Consider the following 13,348-nt stretch of genomic DNA (forward strand, 5'->3'; position numbering starts at 1 on the left):
GGGCCTCCGGCGCTTACTAGTGTCCCTGCCCCCCCGCCGCGCCGCCCTATCAGAGGCCGCGCCCGGCCTGGAGTCTCCGCCCCTCCGCGCCCCGCGCCACCAGGCCCCGCCCCCGCGCCCGGGACCAGCCGGCTGGCTCCGGCTAGCTCCAGCCCGGGGCCGCCCCGGGCCCCGCCCCCGCCCCCGCCGGCCGGGGCGCCTGTGGCGCTACAGCGCGACCCCCGCACCTCTGCGAACATGGCGCTGCGAGCGGCGTGGAGTGCGCGGGCCGCGGCCTGCAGCCTGCGCGCCGCCTGGGCCCCCCCTCTGCCCTGCCCGCCGCGGCCCTGGGGGCTGAGGGCGGGCGCCGTCCGGACGCTGCGCACGGGCCCCGCTCTGCTCTCGGGTAAGCGCGGGCGGGCACGTGGGGCGAGCCGGGCCGCCCGGGGGAAGGGGTGGGCGCCCCGCTCCCCGCCTCGCCTCGCCTCCCGCTGCCGACCGCCCCCGGTCAGGCGAGGCGACCCCTGCGCACGCCTCTTCTTGCTGGGGTGCCGAGTTGCGCGTCGCTGCTCCCGTCCCTGCGCCGCGCGGACGACGCGCAGCCTTTGTCCTGCGGGCTGGGCGCCCGACGGGGGCGGGGAGGAGGCCTGGGCGCGCGGCCGCCGTGTCCGTGCCGGTTCCGGCGGCGCCGGGGGACCGGGCAGGCGTCCCCAAGCGCCTTCGTAACCTTCGGTTACCTCGCGCGTGTGAGCATCTGGACCCTGAGAGTGGAGACAGATAATAGGCTTTAGCTTGCTGCCCGGACCATCACTGAGAACTCGGGAGTAGGAGTCATCAAGCAAGAGCAGTTACTGAAAGGAAAGCACTGCGGCTAGTGTCTTCCTAGCCAAAGCGAGCCTAACTTGGAAGACTCGGCTGTTTCCTAGATACAGGGAAACAGAGTCTTCTGCACTCTTCACAGAGACGTTTTGCTCAGGTCGATATTGAGTCATGGACGTGTGTTGGTGCTGAAATGAGGCCTAACTTAACGGATTTGGATAACTGCGAGACCTGCCCATAAATGTGGCCATCTCTGCTGCTTTAGCACAGTTATCGCAGCGGGAACACAGTTTTCTTACTTAGTGCGCAAGTGCTCGAGACACCAACTGCGCTTCCAAAAACTCAGGCTTCTTACTTAGGGAGCGTAGGTCTGTGATGGCTGTTGTCTCATTAAGCTCACTGTTTTAGAAACATGTTTGGGACTGGAAGAGTTGATAAGCTTATTTATTCCAAAGTCTGAAACATAAAGATGCTTATCCTCCTCCTTGCTAATGTAATCCCTCAGCTCTGTCGGTGCCACATATCAATACATTACCCATCTGAAAATCAGGGAAAAAGGCATTTCTCAGATAAGAATTGAATTTCAAGTCTATGTTTTTTTGTTATTCAGTGTTACACTATCGCTAGCTTTTTGTATTTTCCAGTTTCCTAGTTAAATATTGCCCAAAATATCAATACCCATGATCTGATTGAACACCTAGGTTTTTAATAACAGAGGCCTCAGTTCCAATTTTAGTTCCACCACTTGTGAGTTGTGTGATCTTGGGCGGAGTCACTTAATTTCTCTGAGTCTATTTTCCTCATCAGGAAAATGGAAATGATAATCCGGACCTCACGGAGTTATCGGCAGGATCAAGTGAAATAATGTAACTGCTGTACATACAGCCTGACATGTAGCACTCGATAAATGTTACTTGTTATTAAATATTAGTGTACAGAATCAAATAGCAAAAAATTGACCAATATTAATATATTTGATGACTCTGAAAAGAGGAACATGCAAACTTTTCATGAATTACTCAAAATGCCTAATTTTCTGAGGCCAAAAACCATGTTTTTCAAGGCTCAGTAAGAAAGTAATTATTTACCTAATCTCCTGTCCACTCTTTTCCTGTTGGGCCAAGGGTTAAAGGAGAATTGTCCTAATCATTGTCTTTATAGCCTAAATAGCATGGCCTAGTAAAAAGACTTAGACTTTGAAGTGAAGTGGACCTAGGAGCATTTAGCTTAGTAATGTTGCTGCCTTTTCCTCTAAACTAGTGATTGCTCAGTTGCTAAACTGAACGTGAGAGCAGCCTTACTCCTAAGATTATCTTTACAATTAAGCAAGATGGCAAGGCCAAAATCAGGACAGTAGTCTCAGAGAAGTCATGTATTTATAGTTGTCCAGCGCTTATTTAAAAAGGCTTATCAAACTGCCACTTCTAGAGTTGTAAGAGAATGATAGGGAGAATTGAATGTTGTAGCCAAATAACTATATATATTAGATATTTTGCTCAGAATCCCCTTTACTTTAAAAAATTACTTTACTCCAACTTTTGAGTGCTTCCTGTATGCCAAGCACTGTGTTGAGAACCGGGAATACAAATGAGATCAACCCTGCTCTTGCTTGCTTTGTATTTACAGTTTACTTCCTGGGGGAAACTGAAAAATAGCCTGTATCTGTAGCATGTTAAGTGCTGTGAGTATGTGTTTGGTGGGGGTCAGGGTGGGAGGAGAGCGGTGCACAGTGCTGTGGGAGCATGTTGGATGGCCCAGGAACCCAGGCTTGGAGGGCTATACAAGGCTTCTGGCAGGAAAGAGCTTCTAAGTTGAGTTCTGAAATAGTCAAGAAAAAACAGTTGGGAGAGTGTTGCAGTCAGAACACCAAGTACAAACCTTAAACCTTTCTTAGGGAAAGATCAGATTGACCTGAAGCGAGTATAAAATTAAGAAAGATTTTTAGTGATTGGGGGGAAAAAAGTACTAAGTCATACTCTTTATTTACATTGTGCTCTGTAGCAGAGCTGTGTAATCAAAGCAGTTTGATGCTGTTTTAAGTACAACTATCTTTTGGGTAATGGGTAAGAGCCAACTAGCAAGGCTTACTTTAAAACAGTATTGGAGGGCTGGCCCGGTGGCTTGGCGGTTGGGTGCGTGCGCTCCGCTGCTGGCGGCCCCGGTTGCGCGCACAGACGTGCCGCTTCTCCAGCCATGCTGGGGCCATGTCCCACTTGCAGCAGCTGGAAGGATGTGCAACTATGACATACAGCTATCTACTGGGGCTTTGGGGGGGGGGATTTAAAAAAAAAATACATTAAAACAGTATTGGAATTAAGGAACCATTTTCCTATTAACTTGATTCATTATTTTTGGAAAAATACTTTGCTTCAGAATGTGATATATATATATAAGATGATAGCATATGCTTTTTAAAAAATTATTTATTCTTTAAAGCAAATACTTTTAACATTAAATCCTCAATATTTTTTTCACATCTCTTGGACTTTGGTCAGTCTTTTCTTCCAGGAACCCTTGAATAGTTCGACCATGTCTTTGAAGAGAAGAAGCTCATAAAGCCAGGGGCTAACCTGTCCAATGAATGTCGAGCAGAGCTTGACTTTCCCCCAGTTGATGGCTTAGCTATGAGGTGACTCTTGAGTTCTGATCTTATAGTTTGCTTCTTTAAGTGATGGTAGCCAGTTTCTTCAAGGGCAGGCTTGAATTCGAGTAAAGTGGAATTTTAAGAACTTAAAGTTATAATTGTTCCAGGTCACTTTCATTCCTCTAAGATTCCACTTTATGACCAAGTTGCAGTGGAGCTCTTTAGGTCTACCTAAAGAGGCATGTTATTTTTTTTTAGGTTAATAACTTATGAGCAGTCCTTATGCTCCTTCCAAAACCTCATCACTCCAAGTCTGTCTTCAGAAGGACAGACTTCTTTCTGCAAGACAGACCAGTAATAGATAAGTATACATTTGAAGTGTGCTCCAAAAGGTCTTTTTTTTTTTTGTAATTTACACTAAGTGTTAGAGAGATAATCAGATCTCCAAAAGATGCACAAGGTGTTCACATCAAGCCGCCTTTGCCTAAATGAGACGACTGTTGAGAAGATGGGCCATCTTTTCATACGATCTGCTTTTCCTTGGGCAGTGTACTATTGAAAGGCAATGTCAGTAAGTCAAACACAAATGCTGGGAAAGTCTTGCCTTTTGACAGCATTGATATGAAAAGTGCTTTTTAAGAAGTGATGCCACTGCTTTTCTGAAATATTGGTCTTCTATTTTAGTGCGTAAATTCACAGACAAACATGAATGGATAACAACAGAAAATGGTATTGGAACAGTGGGAATCAGCAATTTTGCACAGGTATTGGATTGTCTTGAAATATTTAAAATAGTCTGCTCTCGCCTAAATTGGATTGTCTCGACCTGTTACAAATTGTTTATTCTGCCCCTTAGTATTTTGCGCCCTTTAAAGGCCCTTAGAAGAACATCAGTCAGAGGTAAAACATTAGTTAGGGCAGTATATAGTGTTATAAGAGATATTGAAGAGTAGAAAGTAAAAGTAGAAAGCATACCTTATTGAAGAAAGAAATATGTTTGTTTTATCTTGGGGCAGTTAAGGAAAGATGCAGCAGCAGCAGAGCAAGCAAAGAGGCTGGCGAGTTGCCAGTGTTTTGTGGATGCAGTGATATACATGTGGCCAGGGGAACATGAAGAAGAGGGAAAAGCTAGATTGGCACAGATGACACAAAAGGAAACCTTTTATTTAGCCTGTCTTTTTCTCGATTAATTCCCCTATTCCCACTGATCCCATATTGAGATATTGTGTAAAAGAAGTTGAGACGCCAAGTAGCAGCATGGGTCAGTCATTTTCAACTGGATCTGTGGGCAGTGGGGCAGGAGGGAGAGAGGGGATGTTAACTAATGGGAGTATATAATATTCTTCAGAAATGTTGAAGTCTCAGGTATTGAGAATCAATGACAACTGTATCCTCAGCGGCATATCTGTGTACCTGCTGAGGCCCAGGACAGGGTGCTTTGTGAAATACTGCATGAGTGTTGTCCTCACCTCCTGGAGTTATCTATGAGGGGAACTACCTACATGGAAAACGACATACAAAATGTTGCATGATGGATGACCTGCGTGCTACAAGGGGTTGTAACCTACTCAGCTGAAGCGCAGTGATCACTTCTTGGGGAGGTCTTCAGGGAGTACAAGGCTTTAGGACTGTGGTCTGCAGGGTCAGTGGGTAGGAGTTCAGCAAATGCCGGTAGCGGAAATGGCTTAAGTGAAACTGCAGAGGAGGAAGAGCACAGTGTGTGTGTTCTCAGAGGAGCTGGTAATCTTTGGGGGCACAGGGTTTGTGACGGGGATCACTGCTGCCTGTGGGAAATCCAGCTGGTGGCCCGTTTTCTTGCAGGTCCTGAGCTAAGAATAGTTGCGTTTTTAAAGGGTTGTAAGAAAAACCAAAGAATGTGGCCCCTCGAGTGTAAAATACGTACCATCTGAATAACAGGGGATTTAGTGTTTGTGGCTTGTTCCTATCTAGTAGGAGGTTTAATTTGATTTCTTACAGGTTGGTTTGTTTGTCTTTTAGGAAGCTTTGGGGGATGTTGTTTACTGTAGTCTGCCTGAAGTTGGGACAAAATTGAACAAACAAGGTGAGTGTTTTTCTCATCTTGGTATGTCATGATTCGTGCCATGAATTTTCTTTACCGGATGTTCACCTTGAATAATAACTTGTTTGCACCCAGGATCAATTAGACAGCTTTTTACTCAAGTAATAGAAATCGCAAGTAAAAGTGGATTAAACTACAGGGGTTTATTATATCTCACACAAGCAGTCTGGAGATAGGTGGATATGGACTTGGCTTAGTGAAGGTCATCAAGGACACGACTTCTTTTGGTACTTTTTCTGCCTCAGTGTGTCAGATGTCACAAAATGGCAGCAAAATCTTCAAGCATCACATTCTCAAATGACAATATCCAAAAGTAGAAAGAGAAGGACAGGCTCTCTTCTTTGTCTCTTTATCAGGGAAGAACATCTCAACCAGAAATCCCTCAACACACACAGTTTTCTTATATCTCATTAGCTAGGTCTGGGTTGTATTGCCACCCCTAGCTGTAAGGGATGACAGTCATGAGAATAACAAGCGTTTTCCGACTTTATAATGGAAGGTAAGAAGTAGTAGGGGGACTGGCTCTTAGCACTCTCTGCCCGCTCCACACACACACTGATGCAGTGTAATATAGCTGAAGTCTATTAACTTGAAGAAGTAAAATCTGCTTTTCTTTGGAGGGACTAAAGAATATCAGGAAAGGACATGGGCTCTGGAGTCAGAACCTGGTTTTAAATCCTGGCCCTACAATGTAACAGCTGTGTGATTTGGGGAAATTACTTAATTTAGGTCTCATCTATAAGTTAGGATAATAATACCTACCTCATAGAGTTGTAAGGATTAAATGAAATTAGCATAATGTTCAGCATAAGATTCATGCTAGATAAATGTTAGCCAGTAGTACCACGTATATTATTCATGAGTTCCTTGACATATATAAGACTGCCCTACAGAATTAAAGTATGTATTTTCTAAATATCTTTGATAGTATTAGCCATGTCTTTTTCTGTTTAAACTTTCTCTATCATTTATCTTGTTTGAACTTTTTCCACTTCCTGGCTCTCGATATCCTGGCTGGCCATTATATTATATAGGTCATATTCCTCTTTTTGAAGGTCTTCCTAGAAACCTTTTCTGATGTCATAATAAGACCGCTGTTGGGATTGATAATCTTCACCTGTTTTTCTTTTTTCTGTACAACAGAGAACAGTTCCTGTTTTCTCTTCTCATGTTGTTTTATTTACTATGTACCCAACTCTGCTAGCCAGCCCTGGTGGTCTAGTGGTTCACATTTAGTGGCCCAGGTTCATTTCTGGACAGGGAAACACACCACCCATCTGTCATACGTAGCAGCTGTGTGTTGCTGTGATGCTGAAAGCTATGCCACCAGTATTTCAAATACTAGTAGGGTCACCAATGGTGGACAGATTTCAGTGGAGCTTCCAGGCTACACAGACTAGGAAGAAAGACCTAGCCACCCACTTCTGAAAAAATTGGCCATGAAAATCCTATGAATAGTAGCAGAGCATTGTCTGATATAGTGCTGGAAGATGAGAGGATGGGGCAAAATGGACTGGGCAGGGTTCCGCTCTACTGTACACAGTGTCATTAGGAGTCAGAATCGACTTGACAGCACTAACAACAAATTTTGTGAATGTTTTGTCATAGTTTGTGGTTTTGCTGTTGCATTTTTGTAACAGTATTTTTTGAGGAGAAGCCTTTAAATTTTAACAAGTCCAAGTTATTAATATTTTTTTATGTACAGAACATGGTGTCTTCTCTAAGAAATCTTTGTCTATCTCCATGATTCCAAAACTATATTCCCCAGTGCCCTGGGATGCTCTGAGATATTAATTTTCAACATCTGTTGGACACCACACAAACTAACAGCTCAATGGAGTTAACAGTTACAATATTAGATCTCACTGTATTTCTTTGGTAATACATCTTTGAAGCAAGTACTGCACAAAGATCAGTGTGGAACATCAAACAGGGCAGGGGTTGGTGTTCAGTCGGATTCCCTGAGGAAGAATTTGTACGGTATGCAATAGACACACGTATATCAGTAAATAATTGTAGTTAAGAATGAGAAATATTTTCAAATTTATGTGTATTAATTTTTCAAACAGCTACTCAATTGTTAGAATGTAAAAACTTACTAAGTAGTTTGGACCTAACCTCTTAATAAATTGAACCGTTAGGTATTTGTTTTGGTCGAGGGATCACCATAAAAAGTTACTGACACACTAAGGGCACCATGAACCGAGAAAGTTTGAGCAACACTGGCCTATACCAAGTTTGCAAAGATATTCTCCATGTTTCTTGAAACTTCATATAGTTTTAGCTTTCATGTTGAGGCCTTATTAAATTCACTGATTCTAATAGTTTTATACATTCCTTTGGATCTTCTATGTAAACAGTAATATAATCTATAAAGAGATTTATTTCTTCCTTTCAATCTTTTTTTTTTTTTTGGTGAGGAAGGTCAGCCCTGAGCTAACATCTGATGCCAATCCTTTTTTGCTGAGGAAGATTGGCCCTGGGCTAACATCCGTGCCCATATTCCTCTACTTTATATGGGACGCTGGCACAGCATGGCTTGACAAGTGGTGCATTGGTGCGCGCCCGGGATCTGAACCTGTGAACCCTGGGCCGCCGCAGTGGAGCACGCCCACTTAACTGCTATGCCAGTGGGCCGTCCCCTCTTCCTTTCAATCTTTGTGCGTTTTCTTTCTTTTCCTTGCCTTCCTGGCCAAGGCTCTCAGTATACTGTTGAATAGAAGTGGCGAGAGTAGACATCATTGCCGTGTTCCTGATCTTAGGAGAAGGCAGTTAACATTTCATCATTAGGCATGATATTCAGCTGTGGAGTTTTTCATAGATGCCCATTATCAGATGAAGAGGTTCCTTTCTATAACTAGTTTGTTGAGAGTTATTATTCATGCGTGTTGAATTTTGTCAAATTTCTCTATCTATTCACATGATCATAGGGGTTTTCTCCTTTATTCTGTTAATGTGATGAGTAAGATTGATTTATTTTTGAATGTATAACCAACCTTGCATTCCTTGTAGTCATGATGCAAAAATTATCTTTTTAATATATTGCTTGATTTGATTTGATAATTTTTGCATTATGTTCATGAGAGATATTGGTCTTTTCTTATAATGGCTTTGTCATATTTTGGAATCAGTCATACTTGGCCTCAGAATAAGTTTAGAAATGTTCCCACCTCTTTTTCTGAAAGAATGCAAAATTGTTATTTCTTCCTTAAATGTTTGATAGAATTAACCAATGAAGTCTGGGCCAGGAGATGCTTTGTGGGGAGGTTTTTGATACAAATTTAATTTTTTTGTTAGATATCAAAGCTATTCATATTTTCTATGTTATCTTACATTGGTTTTGTTAGTTATGTTTTTTGAGGAATTTTTCCATTTCATGTTGTCAAATCCAGCATAAAGTTGCTCATATTTTTTCATTTATTATCCTTTTATATCCATAGGATCTATAGTCATGATTCCTTTTTCATTCCTTCATATTTGTGGTAATTTGTGTTTTCTCTTTTTTTTCTTGATCAGTCTTGCTAGCTATTTATCAATTTTATTAATCTCTTGAAAGAACCAAATTTTTACTCTGTTAATTTTCTCTATTTTTCTATTTCATTAGTTCTGCTCATATCTTTACTGTTTTCTTCCTTCAACTTAGATTTAATTTGCTGTTCTTCTTCTAGCTTAAGGTGGAAACTTGGGGGTTTGTTGGTTTTAGTAAGGACTTTTTTACTTGACTTTTTTTACTCATACTGTAAAACACTGCTTTGTGGTGGGTGGCAGCTTCTTTTAGCCTTTGCTGGGATACTTCAAGTCTGCCCTGTGCATGCATGATTCAGGGATTATTCAGAGACCTAGGCAGAGTTTATACATAGAATTTGGGGCTCTCCCTTTTAGTCTCTCTCCTTTTTGGGATTTCCCACCTCACTTTCCAGTAGCTTTGGTGGCCCCAAACTCTTGTCTTCTGGTCCTTTAAGCCAAGAAGGCCGAGATTTTCTTTCAGAATTTTGGCTGCCCTGCGTGGCACAGATTGGTGCCCCTCCTCAGGCTGAAGGCCAGTTAAAAAAATAATAAATCACCAGTATCATTCCTTTTTTCAAGTATCGCTTCCCCTCCATAAACTGACTGCTTTTGTTCGTAGTCTAGTGTCTTTAAAACCCAGGTCATTGATTTTAAGATGTTCTTTTTAAATAAAACCTAAAGATATTAATTTCCTTCTAAGCACTATTTTAACTATATCCCACAAATTTTGGTATGTTGTATTCTCATTATCATTCAGTTCAGATCACTTGATATTATCCTACAGGTGACTAAGGCTCTGTTAATTTTTCAGTCTTATTATTATTTTTTTTAACTCTCTGTTCTTTAGATTTAATTTCAGATGATCTTTATTCCTGTTCACTGGCCCTTTCTTCTGCTGTGTTCAGTCTCTGGTTAATGCCATCCAGTGAGTTTTTTATTTCAGATACTATATTTCCAGTTCTAGAATGTCCATTTTTTAAATTTCCATTTATCTGCAAGTATTCCCCCATGTGTTCATGCATTGTGATGATCTTTTTTTTAAGTCTTTGAACATATTTATAACAGCTACTTTAAGGTTCTCTGCTAATTCTAACATGTGGGTCTGTGGGTCATTGTGGGCTCTTTCTGTGGACTATTTTTTCTCTTCACCATGGCTCCCTTCTTTCTAGGATTTGAACCCTCAATCTCCAGCCCCCTTGGCAGCCACACACTCTACCCTCTGACCCCTCAAGCAGATAGACTGTGGTTTTCTCCTTGTGTTCTAGTTACACTGTGCTCTTTGGAGGAGGCAGTGTTGTCAGGGTACAAACTGTACAAATGAAGACCTCACCCAGTTTGGGTCCCTTCTTTCAAAGACTGACTCCCCTTGTGGTCACTCCTCAGGCTTCATATAATTATTTTTTATGTTTTGTTCAGAGTTTATAATTGGTATCTGCAGGAAGGTTGGTCTGTTAGGAGGTACTTGACCATCACTGGAATCTCCTAAAATTTTCATTTTGTTTCATTTTGTTTTTTTCTGAGCCATAGTAAATTGAAAGAAGGTTGAGTTTTACTGAACTTAAGCACATCTGGTATTCAGGTGCATCACCATTTTGTTCACTCTGTCTAGACAGGTCCACTTTATTGAGGATATTTAATACCCTTCTCAAAGGTGATGTGAGCATGACAAAACCTATGGTTTTATTTTTAATTCAAGATATTTAGAATTTTTTATCATGACTGTATTATAGGTGACCATTTCTCCATATTTTGTATTTTCAGGTCATTAACTTGGACATTTAATGTTTTCTTTAACTCTCTCAATTTAGATGAGTTTGGTGCTTTGGAAAGTGTGAAAGCTGCTAGTGAACTCTATTCTCCTCTATCAGGAGAAGTAACTGAAATTAATGAAGCTCTTGCAGAAAATCCAGGACTTGTCAACAAATCTTGTTATGAAGATGGTAAGTTGTTGCTAGAAATTTATCAAAGGATTATTGCTGCAGTTAACATTTAATTGAGAGTCTACAGCAAGCTTTAGCTGATTATGACGTCATCATTTTGCACTTCTTGGTACTAAACAGAGATGTTCTGCTTTAAAAAAGGAAACACAGGGGCTGGCGCGGTTGTGCACACTCCGCTTTGGCGGCCCGGGGTTCGTGGGTTCGGATCCTGGGTGCGCACCGACACACCTCTTGTCACGCTGTGTCATGCTGTGGCGGCTCCCGTATAAAGTAGAGGAAGATGGGCACAGATGTTAGCTCAGGGCCAGTCTTTCTCCGCAAAAAAGAGGAGGATCGGCATCGAATGTTAGCTCAGGGCTGATCTTCCTGACAAAAATAAAAAATAAAAAAGGAAAACACAGAGTAGCTGAATAATAAAATTATGTTTAAGATCTCTGTTGATAAAAGCATTGCTTTATTTTACAGGGTTCTTAGTATCATAGTTGTGGACTCCTTGTAAACACAGAGTATTTACATCTTCAGACATAAAGCATTCAGTCATATTGTGTGATGAAGGTAGTAATAGAATAACACTTACTGTATTAAGTTTCAGTTGTCTCACATTTTCATCTTAATAACCCAGTGAAGGGGCAGGCCTGGTGGCGCAAGTGGTTAAGTGTGCGTGCTCCCCCGCGGCGGCCTGTGGTTCGCCGGTTTGGATCCCAGGCGCGCACTGACACACTGCTTGTCAGGCCTTGCTGTGGCAGCATCCCATATAAAGTGGAGGAAGATGGGCATGGATGTTGGCCCAGGGCCAGTCTTCCTCAGCAAAAGGAGGAGGATTGGCAGATGTTAGCTCAGGGCCAATCTTCCTCACGCACACACACAAAACATAACCCAGTGAGGTTGGGTACCAGCAATTTTCTCCATCTTCTTGATGAATTTAGGCCCCAAAGGATTATCTGTTAAGGTCACACAGCTAACAAATGACAAAATTAGGATTAGGTTTTAGTTTTCTGTTGCCTATCACCTAGCCCTTCTAACTCTCTACCACTGCTTTTTAATGCCCTTAACTTCAGTAGTTACACTGTTGGTGGTTGGTGTTCCTTTTGTTAGAGAAAGATACCTGGTCTTGTATATTTGGTTCTGTGTGTAAAGTATTCAGTATCACTTATTGATGCTTTTACAGCCTAAGTTCTTAATCCATTATTGTAGAGTCTGTTTATTCTGGCTGTAATCTTTTCAGTTGTGATATGCAAGGATATTAATTTAATTCTTAAGGCTAAAATTTAAAGCTCCTTGAACAAATAATGAGTGATTTATGTAAAGAATACTAGATTAATTTTGAGGAACTCAAAAATTTACATTTTGAATGAATGTGACTTTTTCCTATTTTTTAAAAAGGTAATTGGAATATAAGATACTTTTTTTTGGTTGCAGGTTGGCTGATCAAGATGACACTGAGTAACCCTTCAGAACTAGATGAACTAATGAGTGAAGAAGCATATGAGAAATACATAAAATCTATTGAGGAGTGAAAATGGAACCCCTAAATAAACTAGTATGAAACAAACTTAATCTAGCATAGTTGTCTTAAATTAGTGGTGGACACAAGATTTAAAATAGCAACTTTTAGCAATATCAGTGGCAAAAGAAACTACTTGCAACCATGCTGCTGGAAGAAAATACCTGTTAACTTTTTAATGATTGCAGATAAACACAATATGCATCTGTTTCACACCACCTTATGATTTTTAGGCTAGGATCCAGTTATAATATTCAGAATTCCTGAAATTACCTGTGGTAAAAACTAATTATAGTAATTCAAGGATAACATTGTTATCTTAAGCCTTATATAATATTGTAACTTGCTTACATCCATCTCTGATTTGGATCAAAACACTTAATGATCTTTCCATTGGAAATAACTGGCAATGGAGAAAAGTTTTTGTTGTACAGTGTCAGATGAAGAACAAGACTATCTTAATTTTGCAATATACTGCGTTTGCTGGTGCTATTTTTATACAGCGAAGCAACAGCCTTGCAGGAAAATAAGAAACAGTTTAATAATAAAACATTCAACTTCTTCATTAATCATGTTTTTTGTTTTGCTGTAAATATTTCATTTAGTGACTCTGCTAGTATTTGTGAAGATACTAATTTTAACTTATGGAAAGTAATTTTTTAAAAGGAAATTTAAGCCATACCAATGAACGGTTCCAAGAAAATGTTTCCTTTTAGTCACAAATCTGGTTTAAGCAAAGATCTAATTGCCTGATAGCATAATGGACTGTCATCTTTAATGTAATGAAAAAGTAATACTGACTTTGTTTTTCTATGATGCTAAGTTAGAAGAGAGAAGGAGGAAAAACAAGGAAAGGTGCAAGTTTGATCAGCATAGCACATGCATCCTTAAGAAAGTTAAAACATGTACAGACTTCCACTTAATGGGAACAGAAG

General features: G+C 41.0%; 1 protein-coding gene across 2 annotated transcripts; it reads left to right on the top strand.

The window, feature by feature from the left end:
• Positions 1-211: 211 nt before the first annotated feature.
• Positions 212-12,982, top strand: GCSH (glycine cleavage system protein H). Of its 2 annotated transcripts, XM_087419887.1 has the most exons (5): positions 212-385; positions 4,067-4,146; positions 5,381-5,444; positions 10,778-10,909; positions 12,329-12,982. In XM_087419887.1, exons 1-5 carry the CDS (start codon positions 238-240, stop codon positions 12,424-12,426), a joined length of 522 nt encoding a protein of 173 aa, XP_087276013.1. In that variant the 5' UTR covers positions 212-237; the 3' UTR covers positions 12,427-12,982. The 2 variants fall into 2 exon arrangements, 1 of the variants encoding a protein (XP_087276013.1); XR_015549115.1 differs by lacking the exon at positions 4,067-4,146 and having other exon boundaries at positions 271-385; positions 10,731-10,909.
• The last annotated feature ends 366 nt before the right edge of the window (positions 12,983-13,348 follow it).

Source organism: Ceratotherium simum, chromosome 30 (genome assembly GCF_057802395.1).
Source record: "Ceratotherium simum simum isolate JZ-2026a chromosome 30, ASM5780239v1, whole genome shotgun sequence".
NCBI lineage: Eukaryota > Metazoa > Chordata > Mammalia > Perissodactyla > Rhinocerotidae > Ceratotherium > Ceratotherium simum.